Source organism: Eubalaena glacialis, chromosome 6 (assembly GCF_028564815.1).
Source record: "Eubalaena glacialis isolate mEubGla1 chromosome 6, mEubGla1.1.hap2.+ XY, whole genome shotgun sequence".
NCBI lineage: Eukaryota > Metazoa > Chordata > Mammalia > Artiodactyla > Balaenidae > Eubalaena > Eubalaena glacialis.
This window is the reverse complement of record NC_083721.1, coordinates 80135323-80149284: the sequence shown is the minus strand read 5'-3', so window position 1 is coordinate 80149284 and position 13962 is coordinate 80135323. Positions and strand designations below refer to the sequence as shown.

General features: G+C 40.1%; 1 protein-coding gene across 10 annotated transcripts in view; it reads left to right on the top strand.

The window, feature by feature from the left end:
• The window catches only part of LPP (LIM domain containing preferred translocation partner in lipoma), a 693922-nt gene extending 682128 nt beyond the window's left edge, over positions 1 to 11794 (top strand). For all 10 annotated transcript variants that reach the window (XM_061194353.1, XM_061194348.1, XM_061194355.1 and 7 more), the window contains 3 exons: positions 1559 to 1737; positions 7363 to 7483; positions 9075 to 11794. In XM_061194353.1, coding sequence (XP_061050336.1) covers positions 1559 to 1737; positions 7363 to 7483; positions 9075 to 9203 — 429 coding nt within the window. In that variant the 3' untranslated portion in view covers positions 9204 to 11794. The remainder of the gene's footprint in view (positions 1 to 1558; positions 1738 to 7362; positions 7484 to 9074) is intronic.
• Positions 11795 to 13962: the final 2168 nt, after the last annotated feature.

Here is a 13962-nt window from a genome sequence, read left to right as displayed (position 1 = left end):
GTGCTCAGGAAGGGGAGAGAAAGAAGCAATTTATTCCAACTGAAGGCATTGAGGAAGGCTTTACTGGGGAGATGCCTTCTGACCCGTACCTTGAAAGGTCAAAATAGCAAATTGTGATTCCTTCTAGGCATTAGCCAATGCACAGAAATATGGAAGTTTCTCATAGGTTTGAACAAAAGTGAGCAGTCTGAGACATCAGGGGAATCTGAGCCTAAAAAGGGAGTTTGCATGTCAGGTAAGGAACGAGCTGTTTTCACATTGTGGAGCCATATAAGTTTTTCTAGCAAGAAAGCTGCTTGGTCACATCTGTGTTTTAGAAAGGAAACTGGAAGTCGCTGTGAGGATGGGCAAGTGTTACAGGAAGAGAGATGGAAACAAGAAGCCAGTCAGAAACTGTTGCTGTAGTTGTCATCAGCACACTAGTTATCTACCTATAGGCACGCCTTGCCTCATGCCCATTTAAAGGTTCTAGTGGTAAGAGGGAAATTACTCCTTGATTTCCACATCCCTTCGAGTTCCGCATGTTTCTAATCAGATCCCCATCCCAGGTTTATTCTAAATCGTAAACTCATTGAGTCAGTCCAGACTTCTCAGTTGAAATATAGCATATTACATGTGAAACATGGCTGTTGGTAAGAGAGCATGGTATTCTAGGCAAGGATGGAAAGTTAACAGCTAATTGTATCAATCTTTCTGAGTCCTGACTCAATAAATGGTATCCCTTTTAAAGGGGGGGGGGTTATTTTTAAAGCTGAGCATATTTTTAAAGCCAAATAAATTGACTTTCTTAATTCATTTCTCAAAACTGGAACCCCTCTAGGTTCAACATTTCCATCAAGAGTTCACAACACTAAGCGTGGAGATGGTGTTTGAATCAAGGCTTTAAATGATCAAAAGCCTCATTGATTATGCTGAGCTCTGATTGGGTTCTGCAACCAGCATGCTCTCTGCGAGTCTGGGTCGTCAGAAAGACCACTCTAAAATGTTAAGGTCCTTGGTGACCCCACTAGGATTTTGATGACTAATCAAGTTTTAGAAGTAATAGAGAAGTATTCTTCCAGTGGAGAACCCGGATTGTGTAGTTCAGGGGTCAAAAAGCTATCGCCATGGCCAAATCCAGCCTGCTTTTGTAAATAAAGTTTTATTGAAACACAGTCATGCCCATTTACTTACACACTGTCTATGGCTGCCTTCCTGCCACTACAGCAAAATTGAGTTGCTCTAACAAAGCTAGAAGTATTTACTACATGGGCCTTTACAGAAAAGTTTGCTATTACCCCTGCTGTATTGGAAAGGAACACGAGTAGAAGTCAGACAACATGAGTTCTAAATCCTAGATTTGCCACCCAGAACCTGCATGACCTTAGAAAAGCCACTTGATCCATCTGTGTTTCCATTCTCTCTGTAATAAAGATATACACTCTGCCTTCCTCCAAATACTGTGATAAGCACATGAGCCCATGTGTTCTGTAACAGTGCTTGTCATGCTGTAAGTTACTACGTAAATGGAGCTCTTCACGTCTTAGCCTAACGTTGGCATTTTTCTTTTCCTCCTCAGAATACCCTGGAGCAGTGCAGCGTGTGCTCCAAGCCCATCATGGAGCGGATTCTCCGAGCCACTGGGAAGGCCTATCATCCTCACTGCTTTACCTGCGTGATGTGCCACCGCAGCCTGGATGGGATCCCGTTCACCGTGGACGCTGGCGGCCTCATCCACTGCATCGAAGACTTCCACAAGTAGGCAACCTACTCTCCCTCCTGCAGCCTAATTGTCCTCTTGGGGTCTATTCTTACTGCCCGTATCTGGGCTTCACACTCTTCTCTCTCCGAGCTATAGGATCTCCGGATTTGGTGGGACGTTAAAAAGAGGTTATTTATCCCCTCCTCCAATGCAGGAATTGATATTAGGTACTCCATGTGGTCCTCCAGCCTGGCCTCTGCTTCAAGACTTCCCTGGGGCTTATCCATCACATCTTTGTGTAGCTCTAATTATGAGGAAGTTGACTTAGCCGCAGAACATGTGTACTGGAAAGAGGCAGGATCCTGGGGTAGCTCTCCCTGGCCTAAACATGAACAAGATATGTGACAGTGGACAAATTGCCCAATTTCTCTGAGCTTCTCAGTTTGGTCATTAGACCAGACCCTGTCTTAAAGCCTCCCATCTGAGACAGCCTAGGGTTCTCTCTAGAGCTGACCTCTACGTCTTGGCCACTCTGCATATAGGAGGTTATGGGAGGGACTGGCACAGAGAACAGTTCAACCCCTCTTGCTAATGCAGCCTCTCACATATTTGGAGGCTATTTTATGCCATTATCAGCATATTCACACCCTCCACTAAGCTCTACCCCCACCCAGGTCTTCTCTTCCTCAGGATATTTTCTAATCTTTCGATGACGATTAAAAAGTAGAATCTTAAGGTCAAGACCACTTAACTGATGGGCCTGGAAAATTATGTCACCACTTCCTCACTTCTCTAATTTGTAGATCCCTCTTTATTATAGCTGGAGTTTTCATGAAAATTGTATAGCTTTGCATTTTGCTTATTCTTATTTGGCCAGTTTGTTAGTTGGTTAATTGGTTGATCACATTTGTTGCATATTTCTAGGAACCATATGACAGCTATAGATGTGGTTTGTAAATGGCAGACACGGAGGTTTCTGGCTCATGTTTGCTTCGCAGTGGCTTTAAGAACAGTCTGAGGCTCTCAGAGAGATGAAGCTCATATGGCTCACCAGTTTGGGTATCCGTTCTATGGCCTCCAGATGTGCAGTCTTGTGGGTTAATTTTCACCGCTCTGTTGATTGTCAACAACTGGGAGGTACTTGCCACAAACAGTTTGGGGACCTGAGACTCATATTTTAAAAAAAGAATTTCCTGACCACTTTTCAAGTAGCAGGGAAAGTGAAAACCTCACCAAAAGATGTGAGGCTGAATAAATTAAAAAAAACAAAACAAAAAAAACCCCAGAGGCAGGAATTCTCGACCTGAGTTAGACAAGAAAGGGCTCACTTTGAAAGGGCAGTCTCAGCATAAATTGTACTTCACGTTATTGATATTTTTAGCTTCTAATTACACATGAAAAAAAAGGAAAAAAACCCTGCATCTATTTAAGGGAAGTGAAAAGATACCATTGGGGAGTGTATTTCTGTCACTGTTTCTCTCCTTTCTTAGACTTACCCTAATCCAAGAAAGACTGATAGATATAATCAGAGCACACACGTTTCTGTTGCTGAAAAAGACTGATATGTTACACCCCTCAATTAAAACAGGAAATCAATTCTGACAAATGTAAGTTTATATCTATGCCATTTATCTTTCATTTCTAGGAGTGGAGAGCATAATTAGAGACTTGTGACTGGTGACATGTGTGTGGGTCTGAACACTCCAGGAAGGCAGACTTGAGCAACTGAAAGGGAAAAAGAATCTGAAACCCCCAATGCTCCCCATCACCGCTAATTCAGTGGCCAGTTAAAATACAGATTATTAAAAATAATGTTGTCTGCATGATTGGCAGGTATGCAGGGGGAGAAGCTTTTTGATCTTTTCCCCATTTCCCAAAGAAGAATAGAAGATACATTTTACAGAACTCCGTTTCTGAGTCTTGAAAGGACTGGAATAAAAAGCAGCTACAAGTCCAACCCATTAGCCATGTCTTAGCCATGGACATTACATGGCTAAGAAGAGTGGGCTGCAGAGAGGGGAATATAGCCGCCTTCTGCAGATTTCTTGGTCATTCTGAACAGATCTCCCATTTGTGAGCTTTTGGGAGATGTATTTCAATTCTGTTCAACCACATCTATGAAGAGCCCTCTATGTGCCAATTACTGTGCTTAGTGCTAAAGGAGAGAAATTGCATAGGTAGAAATACGTAGAGAGAAGCACCGGTCTGCAAGGAGCTTGCCAGGACGAGGGGAGAGAATAAGTGCAGATTCTGTGTGATACCAGGCAGAAAAGACTGTAAAGGTGACGATGTGAGGCACAGGCAAGGGCTTGAGCTGTCAGACCCAGAAGATATTACTCAGCCCTGGGATCTGAGTAGGCTTCTGGAAGCAGAGTGTACTAAGTGGGAAATGGAGATTCTTGGCAGAAGGAACAACTCAGGCAATAACAAAGGGCCCAGAGAGAAGAAAGGCTCTCTGCTTTCAAGAAAGATCCGCTTGGCTGAAACTAGAACAGCCTGCGAATAGAAGCTATGGTGAGATGCAGGAGGCCCAGGAGAAGGGATTTATCTCTCCTGCTTAGAAACCCTTCCTTTAAACTGGTGCTTCCCAAACTTCAGTGGGCTTACAAGTCACCTAGCGATCTTGTTAAACTGCAGATTTTAGCTCAGGAGGTCTGGGGTGGGAGTGCCTAAGATTCTGCCTTTCTGACAAGGTCCCAGGTGGTCTTGGACTGCACTCTGAGTAACAAGCTTCTGAAACGCTATTTTTAAAGCCTTGCTTATGGGCCATCCCCTCCATAACTGCCATCAGTCAGGGTTGGCCCAAATCCTCCATCCTATTAGGCAGAAACTCTGTCCCATATGTCATTTCAGATGACTGCTCAAACTAGTTCCCTGGCAGACTGCCTGTATCGCACCCTCACCCCCAACACACACACACACACACACACACACACACACACAGACTTACTTTCCCATTTCACCTAAATGGCCATCTTTCAAGGCCCAACTCAATTATCATCTACTCTAAGAATCCTCCTCTGATCTCAAACGCTCCCTAAACCCATGTTTGAATTTATATCTCCTTCTCTATGTTTCATAGTTTTGGAAATTCACTATAGATAGCACTTTACATAGCCTGATTAGTAATAAAGAATTACACACACACACACACACACACACGCACACACGCTGTTTTACAGTAACCCCCTTAAATCATTTTTGCAATATGGTAGGATATGTATATATGTTAATAGAACAAATGCAGAAATATATAGAACTCCCTCACCAGTGTGATTGCTGGAGTCTGAGTTCATTTCTGTATTCCCAGTGCCAAGACAGTGAGCTCAGAAAAGCAGATTCATTTAACTGACCCTTTCACTGTGTTGAGTCTTTATTCCACTATCTGTGCTTTCTTATCAGGGATGTTACATGCATCCATTTATTTGTTTAATCAGCATCCATTTGTGGATTGCCAGAAATGTGCCAGGACCCAGTGATTAAGATCATCCCTCTCTGAGCTTTGGCTCCTATGGCTGTAAAGCAGAAATGATAAAAGTATTTCTTAATAATGTTTGCTATCAGTAAAAAATAAGGCCAAGTGTACAGAGTGCTTAACAAGGCTTGGCACAATAATAAGCACACAAGTTTAACCATCAGAAGTGTTTTTATCAAATTAATTTTATTATTATTGTCTGCTTAGTGAGCTGAGCCTTGAAATAGACCACCTGGGATTTTTAACAATCCTCAAAATGCCGGCCAAGGAACACAGTGGGGACGGTGGAAACCACTGCCTGTCTCTTCACTTTGCCTTTTCCCATCATAGAAATGAGGCCAATCGGTAAGAAGAAATCATTACTCAGCAAGAATACAGTCTGTGCCTTTCCAAAGAGGAACCTTGAGATTGAACATAAAGGCCTAAGCAACATCTTTTTATGCGAAATGTGGCAAATACTTCATTCCATTAGATATTGCCTGACTTTCTACCTGCTGCACCAGTCACACTAGTTATTTCTAGAAACTCAGAAATAGAGCAAATCCTGTCCTTTGGAAGCTCACAGTTTTGAGGTCTCCAAAGATATGCAGATAATTACTGCTAAAATAGGCAATTTCAGTGAAAGATATTTTATCCTCAAGGAGTTAGTAATCCTACTTGGGGACATCGGGGAAGACTCACAGATAAAGTGATAGGCAAGACACACTTCTGACCTCACAGAGTTTACAGTCCCAGTGGGTTTGGGGAAGGAAATTTTGCAGCTGATTCCAGAAGGCTGCTTATTTCACTACTGATGACCCAGATTCAAAAATAATCAAGTAGTCCAAAGCAATTTTTTTTGCCACTGAGTATGAACTTCTTGCATAAAATACCAATTATAACAACTCTGATTACTGCCGCAATTGTACCATGATCCTCTAAATTTTTCTTTCATAGCAATCAATTGATCTGCTGCTTAATTCATATTTATTTAGATTGCAGCCATACAGATGTCTTTTGGGTGCTGCCAGGAAAATTAATATGTACATATAGAGTATAATGTATGTAAAGATGCTTTGACAACCATAAAGTGCTCTGCAAAGAGTTAGATTACTATCATTATTTCTTTTTAAGTCTCTCTACAAATAGATAAATTTTAACATCATTAATCTTAAAACCATTATGATGAAAAAACTGAGTTGCTCAGTCTTTCTTTTTTAATCTTTTCAGTTCTTATCCATTTCCGTTTCAAATCACGTCTCATTTCACACCTTCATAAATACCACACCTAATTTCCAGAAGATACAGATGGGTGCACAGCCTATATTTGCAGCCTATTAATCTGTTATGAGGAAAAAAAAATGTTATGGCCATTGGTCATATTAAGGACTATTAAGAGATTAGGAAATATTAAAATTCCGCACCAAGAGTTAACCTCAAAAACATATGTATATGTGTGTGTATGTATATATATATGTGTGTGTGTGTGTGTGTGTGTGTGTGTGTGTTGGGTGGTGTATTCATATACACATACCCTTTGGAAGTTCTAAAATCCTTTGAAGAATAGAGAACTGGACAGCTTTATAATTTTTTCTTTTTAAACAAAAGTTTAACACAACCAAAATATAAGAAGTGCAGATTTGGCCATCGGAAGTTTGGTATAAAGAATGTTTAAACTCACTAAACTCTGCTGCTTTGAAAAGATACGTATTTGAGGTTTCTTGTGTTCATTCCTAGAATTGAAGACACATTTCAAAGAAGAGGCTTAATAATTGGGAATGAGGCAAAGTTACCAACCTCAGGATACTTGGGTAGGGCCTGGGGAGCACCTACAAAAGTCTAGAAGCAGAAGTCAGAAACAAGTAGGGGCCTCCTTGCCTCTCTGGCTGACCTGCCCAAGCCCAGGGTTTGTGTTTGCGATCTATCCACAGGTGAATCGCACGCCACGGTAGCTCTTCATGCAGAGGCAGTTCACACACTCACGCCCCCACCTCACCAAATATCATGATATTTATCATCTAGAAGGACCTCAACGGTCACCAAGTGTAAGTCCCTTATTTTAAGCTGAGGAAGCAGACTCAAGGAAAGTGACTTGCTCAAGGTCACACAAGACGGCAGACCAGGTTTCCTGGCTCTTGCTTTACACCTTTTCTTTTCACCTCCAAGTCTCATCTTTTTGCCAGTGTCGATGCTCAGTATCTAACCAGAACTATCTCTCCGTTTTCAGGAAGTTTGCCCCCCGCTGTTCTGTGTGCAAGGAGCCTATCATGCCAGCCCCCGGCCAGGAAGAGACTGTCCGGATTGTGGCTCTGGATCGCGATTTCCATGTTCACTGCTACCGGTGTGAGGTCTGTGGTCAGCGCCCCCTCACCCTGCCAGGCCCACTAGAGCCGGATTTTCATAAATATAGCAATGATTAAATCTGGGGGAGCCCCTAGTGCCTGTGTTCATAGGACTTGTGTTTTACAAGAGGCCTGTAATCCAGGCTGGAAGTGACAAGGGAAGCCTCTTGCCCAAGGGCCATGTCTTCATTTATACAGCAAAGGGCAGCAAGTCTTTCTCCTCTAATCTGGGTATGAAAAGGTATAAAAACATTCAGGGAATGATTTTAAAACATTTTCTTGTCCTCGTCCTATGACTTAGCCAGAGCCCCTCTTTGAAAGCACTTTTCTTGTTTTCTAGCAGCACTTCCGAGTGCAGCAGTTAGCATTAGCTGTCTGCGAGAGATAGTGTGAACCTCTTTATTACCACATCCTCATGAGATTGGCTCTTCTAGTCCCACGAGGAGATTTTCCCAAGACACAGGCTGGCGGGGCTGGCGGGGTGGCCCCTGCTCTCCAGGACTGCAGTCATTCCATTCACCGCCTGAGCTGTAACGACCACCTGTTTCATGCAGTGTGCTTTGTTTGGCCCTACGTGCCTCTCTCTGGCCTTCACATGAGCAAAGAGAATAAAAGACTTGCAGCTTTTACACTAGGTTTTATGACTAAAGAGAAACAGCAGTGTCCTCTCCTCCGTGCTGTATCCTTTAGAAAGTACAGCAGGGGCTTCCCTGGTGGCGCAGTGGTTGAGAATCTGCCTGCCAATGCAGGGGACACGGGTTCGAGCCCTGGTCTGGGAAGATCCCACATGCCGCGGAGCAGCTGGGCCCATGAGCCACAATTACTGAGCCTGCGCGTCTGGAGCCTGTGCTCCGCAACAAGAGAGGCCGCGATAGTGAGAGGCCCGCGCACCGCGATGAAGAGTGGCCCCCGCTTGCCACAACTAGAGAAAGTCCTTGCACAGAAACGAAGACCCAACACAGCCATAAAAATTAATTAATTAATTAATTAATTTAAAAAAAAAAAAAAGAAAGTACAGCAGGTCATTTCCCTCCAGCCCCCGCCCCCAAACCTTAAGATTTTATTTTCTTTCTAAAGTTGGAATAAGTAAGTAGAGCCCGTTGGTGGCCCTTCTGCTTAGCAGGAGTCACTCTACAACTTAGCTTCTGCCCTGGAATTACCAGGAGATTCTGTCCCTGCACCTGTATATTACTTTTGAGAGATCCTTAAATTAATGATAAATGGCAAAGATGAGTTAGTGATTCGGGATCTATTCTTGTTTTATTTTCTCTTGTGCTTGTTCTTGTTGTTTGGGTGAGGGGAGCAAAACTACTAGTTGGGAGCCTAGACCCTCAGGTTCTTCTTTTCCTGTACCTGTATTTCCTATTAAGTGATCTCAGGAGGGTCATTTCACCCTGTTCATATTGCTGTCCCCAGTCTCTACTTAAGCTTAATGCAAGACATACCATGTTATATCCTGCAGAAGGATTTGAAGGGGTTGGTGGTGTATGAAGAGGAAAGGTAGTAGTTGGCCTCATTACGGAAGCCTTGATTGGAAAGCAAAGGAATTTGTTTCCATTTTCACTGATATCCTTTCCATCTGTCTTCCTTCTTCCAGGATTGTGGTGGTCTCCTGTCTGAAGGAGATAACCAAGGCTGCTACCCTTTGGATGGACACATCCTCTGCAAGACCTGCAACTCTGCCCGCATCAGGGTGTTGACCGCCAAGGCTAGCACTGACCTTTAAATCCAGTCACCTATTTAGCGGTTAGTTGGTGGCTCTGAGAAGGATGAAACACAAGAAAAATATAAGAAGAGAAATAGGAAAAGAGAGGAAAGGCAATCAAGCTATGGGATGGTCTCTACTTCATCCACTATTAACCTTTCTTTAGAAACACATAGAGTGTGAGATTTTTTAAAGTTCTTACCAAATACACATTTCACATTTAATCATGTAGGACCTTGATGGGCCTTTGTTCCCAAGGACTTGCACATTTTTGCACGGATTATACTCCATCCCATTCACTTCTGCATTCCTTTAACTTTTAATCCCTATGTTTGTCTCACTTTTCATCTGGTTGAATGGCTTTTTTTAGTGTGGTATTTGCTGTCACACAGTTTTTCCTGGGTGAGTCTGCCAACTCACAGGTGCTTTTAGGCTTGAAGTCTCCATCCTATCACTTCCACATTGCCAGTGAGCATAAAAGATAGCCATTCTTTTTCTGTGTATTGAAAAATAGATCTTTCTGTTGCTCTAAACTAGTCATGTCCCTTGGGGAAAAAAATGCACAATTATATGTCAGGCTATAAAGAATTTAAGCTGTAAATTACATAGATTAAAAGAAGCCCACATCGAATTTGCAACTATCCTAATTCAAAATCTATAATGACCAGTGTTTGGGACTCATTTGAAAACAGATACTGGTGAGAGAGAACCAAACTTCAATATTTTTCTAAAGAAATTACGGATAGGGTATGCTGGATAAAGCATTTTGGGGTTATATTTGAAAAACTCATTATTACCCCAAAATGTTATCTTAAGATTTTCCTTTTCCATGCTACCTGGACATAATAATATGGACAAACTTGGTTTTCTCTAGAATATAACATTTCCAATACTGTTCCACTTTTCATGTCAGAAATATTGCCATTTTTTTTTAATATCCAAACACAACTACCAAAATTGACTTTTTCTCTAGAGGAAAATAGCTATAAAGAGCAGTTTAGAATTTTTTTTTCCAGGCCCAGGTCCTTTTTGCCTGACAGTTGCAAATCGGGGCACATAAAGTTGTGTTAGTTTTGTGTAGTTTACTTTAAAAAGACAGGAAAGCTTGAAAAGATTGTGAAACCACAGTTTCATTATTCTTATAATCCTTCTGCAACTCAAATTACATACTGCAGAAGACATTTTCATATCATCGATGTGACATTTACACCACACTTTCAAAGACAATCACTGAAAAAAAATTGCCTTTTTGAGCTAAAAATATGCAGCGTCTCTGCCTAGAATCTTTATTCAAACTCTTATTGGGCAGGGAAATGCTTGCTTGCCAGCTCCAGAACCGCATCTACTTTATTACGTTTTAACATGTTTTTTTTAAGGAAGAACACTTCTCTTAGTAGCAGGTTACCGTTTTGTAAACTAAGTATTTTGGATTAAGATTAGTTAAAACTTTCTTCAAATTTTCCACAAGTATATACTTTTAAATTATGAAGTATTTTAAATATACACAAAAGTATAAATAATAATATAATGAATCTCTGTGCCACCCAGTTTAAGAAATCAAATATAACAAATATAGTTACATTCCCCTGTATACCCTTCCCTGATTCCACAGATATTTTTTTCCTGATTAGAAAGTGATGAAGTTTTCTAGTCTGACTTTTGTTTTTAATTTTTAATTTTAACACTCAGAAATGAAAAATTGTTTGTGCATGTTTTGAATTGCAACCCAGGCCTCAAGAGTCCCAATTAAATTTATTTTACTTTAGTAGGAAGAATCATAAAGGTGGTTGATTTTTTTTTTCTGTAAGAAATTCTTAAGCTTATAGCTCTTCTGAGTTAATCTGTGGCTCATTTGCTTTGGTCACCAAACGGTTTTGTTTTAGAACCATCACAGTTACAGCTTTTCAAAGGGTCCTTTGACCACTGTCCTTTCCTTACCTTGCTGCCCTTTTCCTTGATCTCACATTTCTCATAATGTGAAATACAAGGGGTCCACTTCGGGCAGCATGTGAATTTTAGGATACAATGGCAACTGCATCTCTGAATTTCTGTCTTCCAAATGAAAGGCCAGACCATGCAGATGATCTCAAAGAATACTGACTATTAGACAATTGAGGTGATAATGATAATATAATAATATAATCTGCTTGAATTGTTTCAGTCACTTGTTTTCTATGAAATACTTGGGGGGAAATTGTCTTTTGGTCAAAAGCAAAGAGCCCAGTTTATTGAGAGATAGATTTTATCTCTTGAAGTGCAGTCCTATTAGTATGAATTTTGCCAAAGGAGGGAGAATTTATGAAATATTTATACTGTAAAAATGCAATAACATTCTACTTGTTTGTTACATTTAAGTCCTTATGTAACTGAATGTTTACATGCCAAAAAAAAAAAAAGAGAGTTATAAAAAAATGCTTTCACAGGCCCCTCACTGTGGCATTGCCAGAATACTGCTTGCTTACAATCTTTATAGTGCATTTTTATCACATAACCTCAGAGTATCTTTACCAAAGATTTTTAAAGTAAATGTCTTTTTAATATAGACTTATCATACTTTTTTCATAATGAATGTGCACACCTACATATATAGACTATTTAGATTTAGATTTTTTTTTCTTTCACAAGGTATAATAAGGAAAGGATCCTAAAATATTTTATTTCAGGATTTCTTAAACATATGATTTATATTGCTTTCTTATCTTCTATTAATCATTTGGTGTCAGCAATGCCAAATCACTTTTTACTGTTTTAGCTACATGAAATTTTGCCTATAACAGAGATATAAAGATCTAGTACCTTAAGGATTATAATTCTACTGTCTTTTGATATATTGTCTTGATTGTTAATCATTTAAATACATAAATAATAGAAGAGAATCATAGAGTCTATAAGAGAAAGTTTGTAAAAATATACTAAAAATATACTGGCTTTAAAAAAAATTGTCAAGAACACAAATATTTGGTAATTTTAGGTAACATGAGAGACATGGAAAAGGAAAAAGAAACCCACTATGTCTTGGGCTCTGCAGACCGTTTCACAGTTAGATTTCTCCATTGCCTGGATCTCCAGCTCATGGTGACTCAGTGTGGAGTCTCATCTGCAAACAAATCGGCCTTTAAAACTCAAAAATAAGTCATGTGTCCCAGCAAAGTGCATCAAGACTTTGAGATCCTGAACATCTCTGCAGCTCAAAGATGTGGGTTCTTTTTTCTTTCATTAACAAATTGTTTCTGTAAGAGCAACTTCTCTGATCAAAATTACTTCATTGAGTGTATGCTGATTAATACAGTGGAGATATCAACACTATAATTGTTTTCTCACTATGAAAGATTCTGCAGAGATGTTTGTGATGTTTCAAGCATATAAAATTCTCAAGTGTTTTATATTTGGGTCCCAGGGGGAAAAAAAGAGCATTTTACCATGGGGCTATAGTAGAGGGTTTATGGAATATAGACAGGACTCTGAAAACACAACTTCCAACAGTTTTCCTAGTTAGTAAAAATCCTATTAATGTGAACCAGCCAGGAGTAACAGTGTTATTTCTATTTGATATGGTTTGGGCTTCTCTTGTCAAATCTGTGTCGGCTGCCCCTTGATCCCTCCATTATCAAGTTTTGCAGGGTGTTGGGGAAGTTATGGCAGCTGCCAGGGAGATCAGGGAAACACTGATGTAACCTCACAGCCTCTCACCATTCCTCTTGGCTTGGAAAGGCTTTTTTTCCATATACATTTCTATAAATATTGCTATTCTACCTTAGTATTTCACATTTGTAGTTTAAACAAGCGATTGTCCATCTGTTGCCTAGAGCTACAGTACATGTGTGTTATGAATGAAATATGACAGCATGTTCCATACCGTGCTTTAGCCATCTGTAGGAAACCAGGAGGCTGGAAAAGATATACCTCTGCAAAATGTGCCTCGAGTTCATTTCCTGAGATCGCTCTTTTGGTGCACTTTCATGGGAGACAATCAGAGAGCAACATGTATTTGTGCCTTATTTTTAAAGAATCTTTACACTACTATGAATGTTCCACTGAAGAGTCTGTCACTTAAATAACCATCCCCAAATCTCCAAGATATACTCATCAAAAAGTCGAAATCCAGAGAAATCTGAACTCTTCATCTTAATGCATTCTAACGGTATTTCTGTTCTCGCCATCTCTTAGAAGTACCTTACAGATTCCTAAATTAGGTAAACATTCTTATGCCACAAGGTGATGTCTTGGGTGTTGTTAGTGACTAGGTGGTCTTACTTAGTGGTCTTACTCTCATTTGAGTTAGATAATGAAGACAGACTTCCACTTGAGCCTTTAACACCTATTCAGCATGTCCACTTATTTTTTAATTGCCACCATTTTTTTGTTTGTTGTTTTTTTTTTAATTTAATAGTGTACAGAACAAGTTGAGAATCTTGGTTCTGAGTCCTTATTATGGTGCAGTCATGAACATTTCAGGTCAAGTTATTTCCTTGACAGATAACTTTTCTCATGAAGCTGTTGTTTAGTTCACTTATTATTGCAACCTTTAAGAAGTGATCTGATTAAAGCTGTGTGGCGTGGTGAGAGTTCTTCCTCTCTCTCTCTCCCCCGCCCCTTGTCTCCCTTCTTATTCCTTCCCATTCCTACTCATTAACGTTATCATGCTTGGACTTTTCATAAATAAGTTAAATCAATGCATTACAATCCTTATGGAATTATGATCATATTAAGGGAAGAATTGTACTGCAAAATATATGTGTCATCCATAAATTCTTTCTTTAAAAGTGCCTTTTTTTCCAGA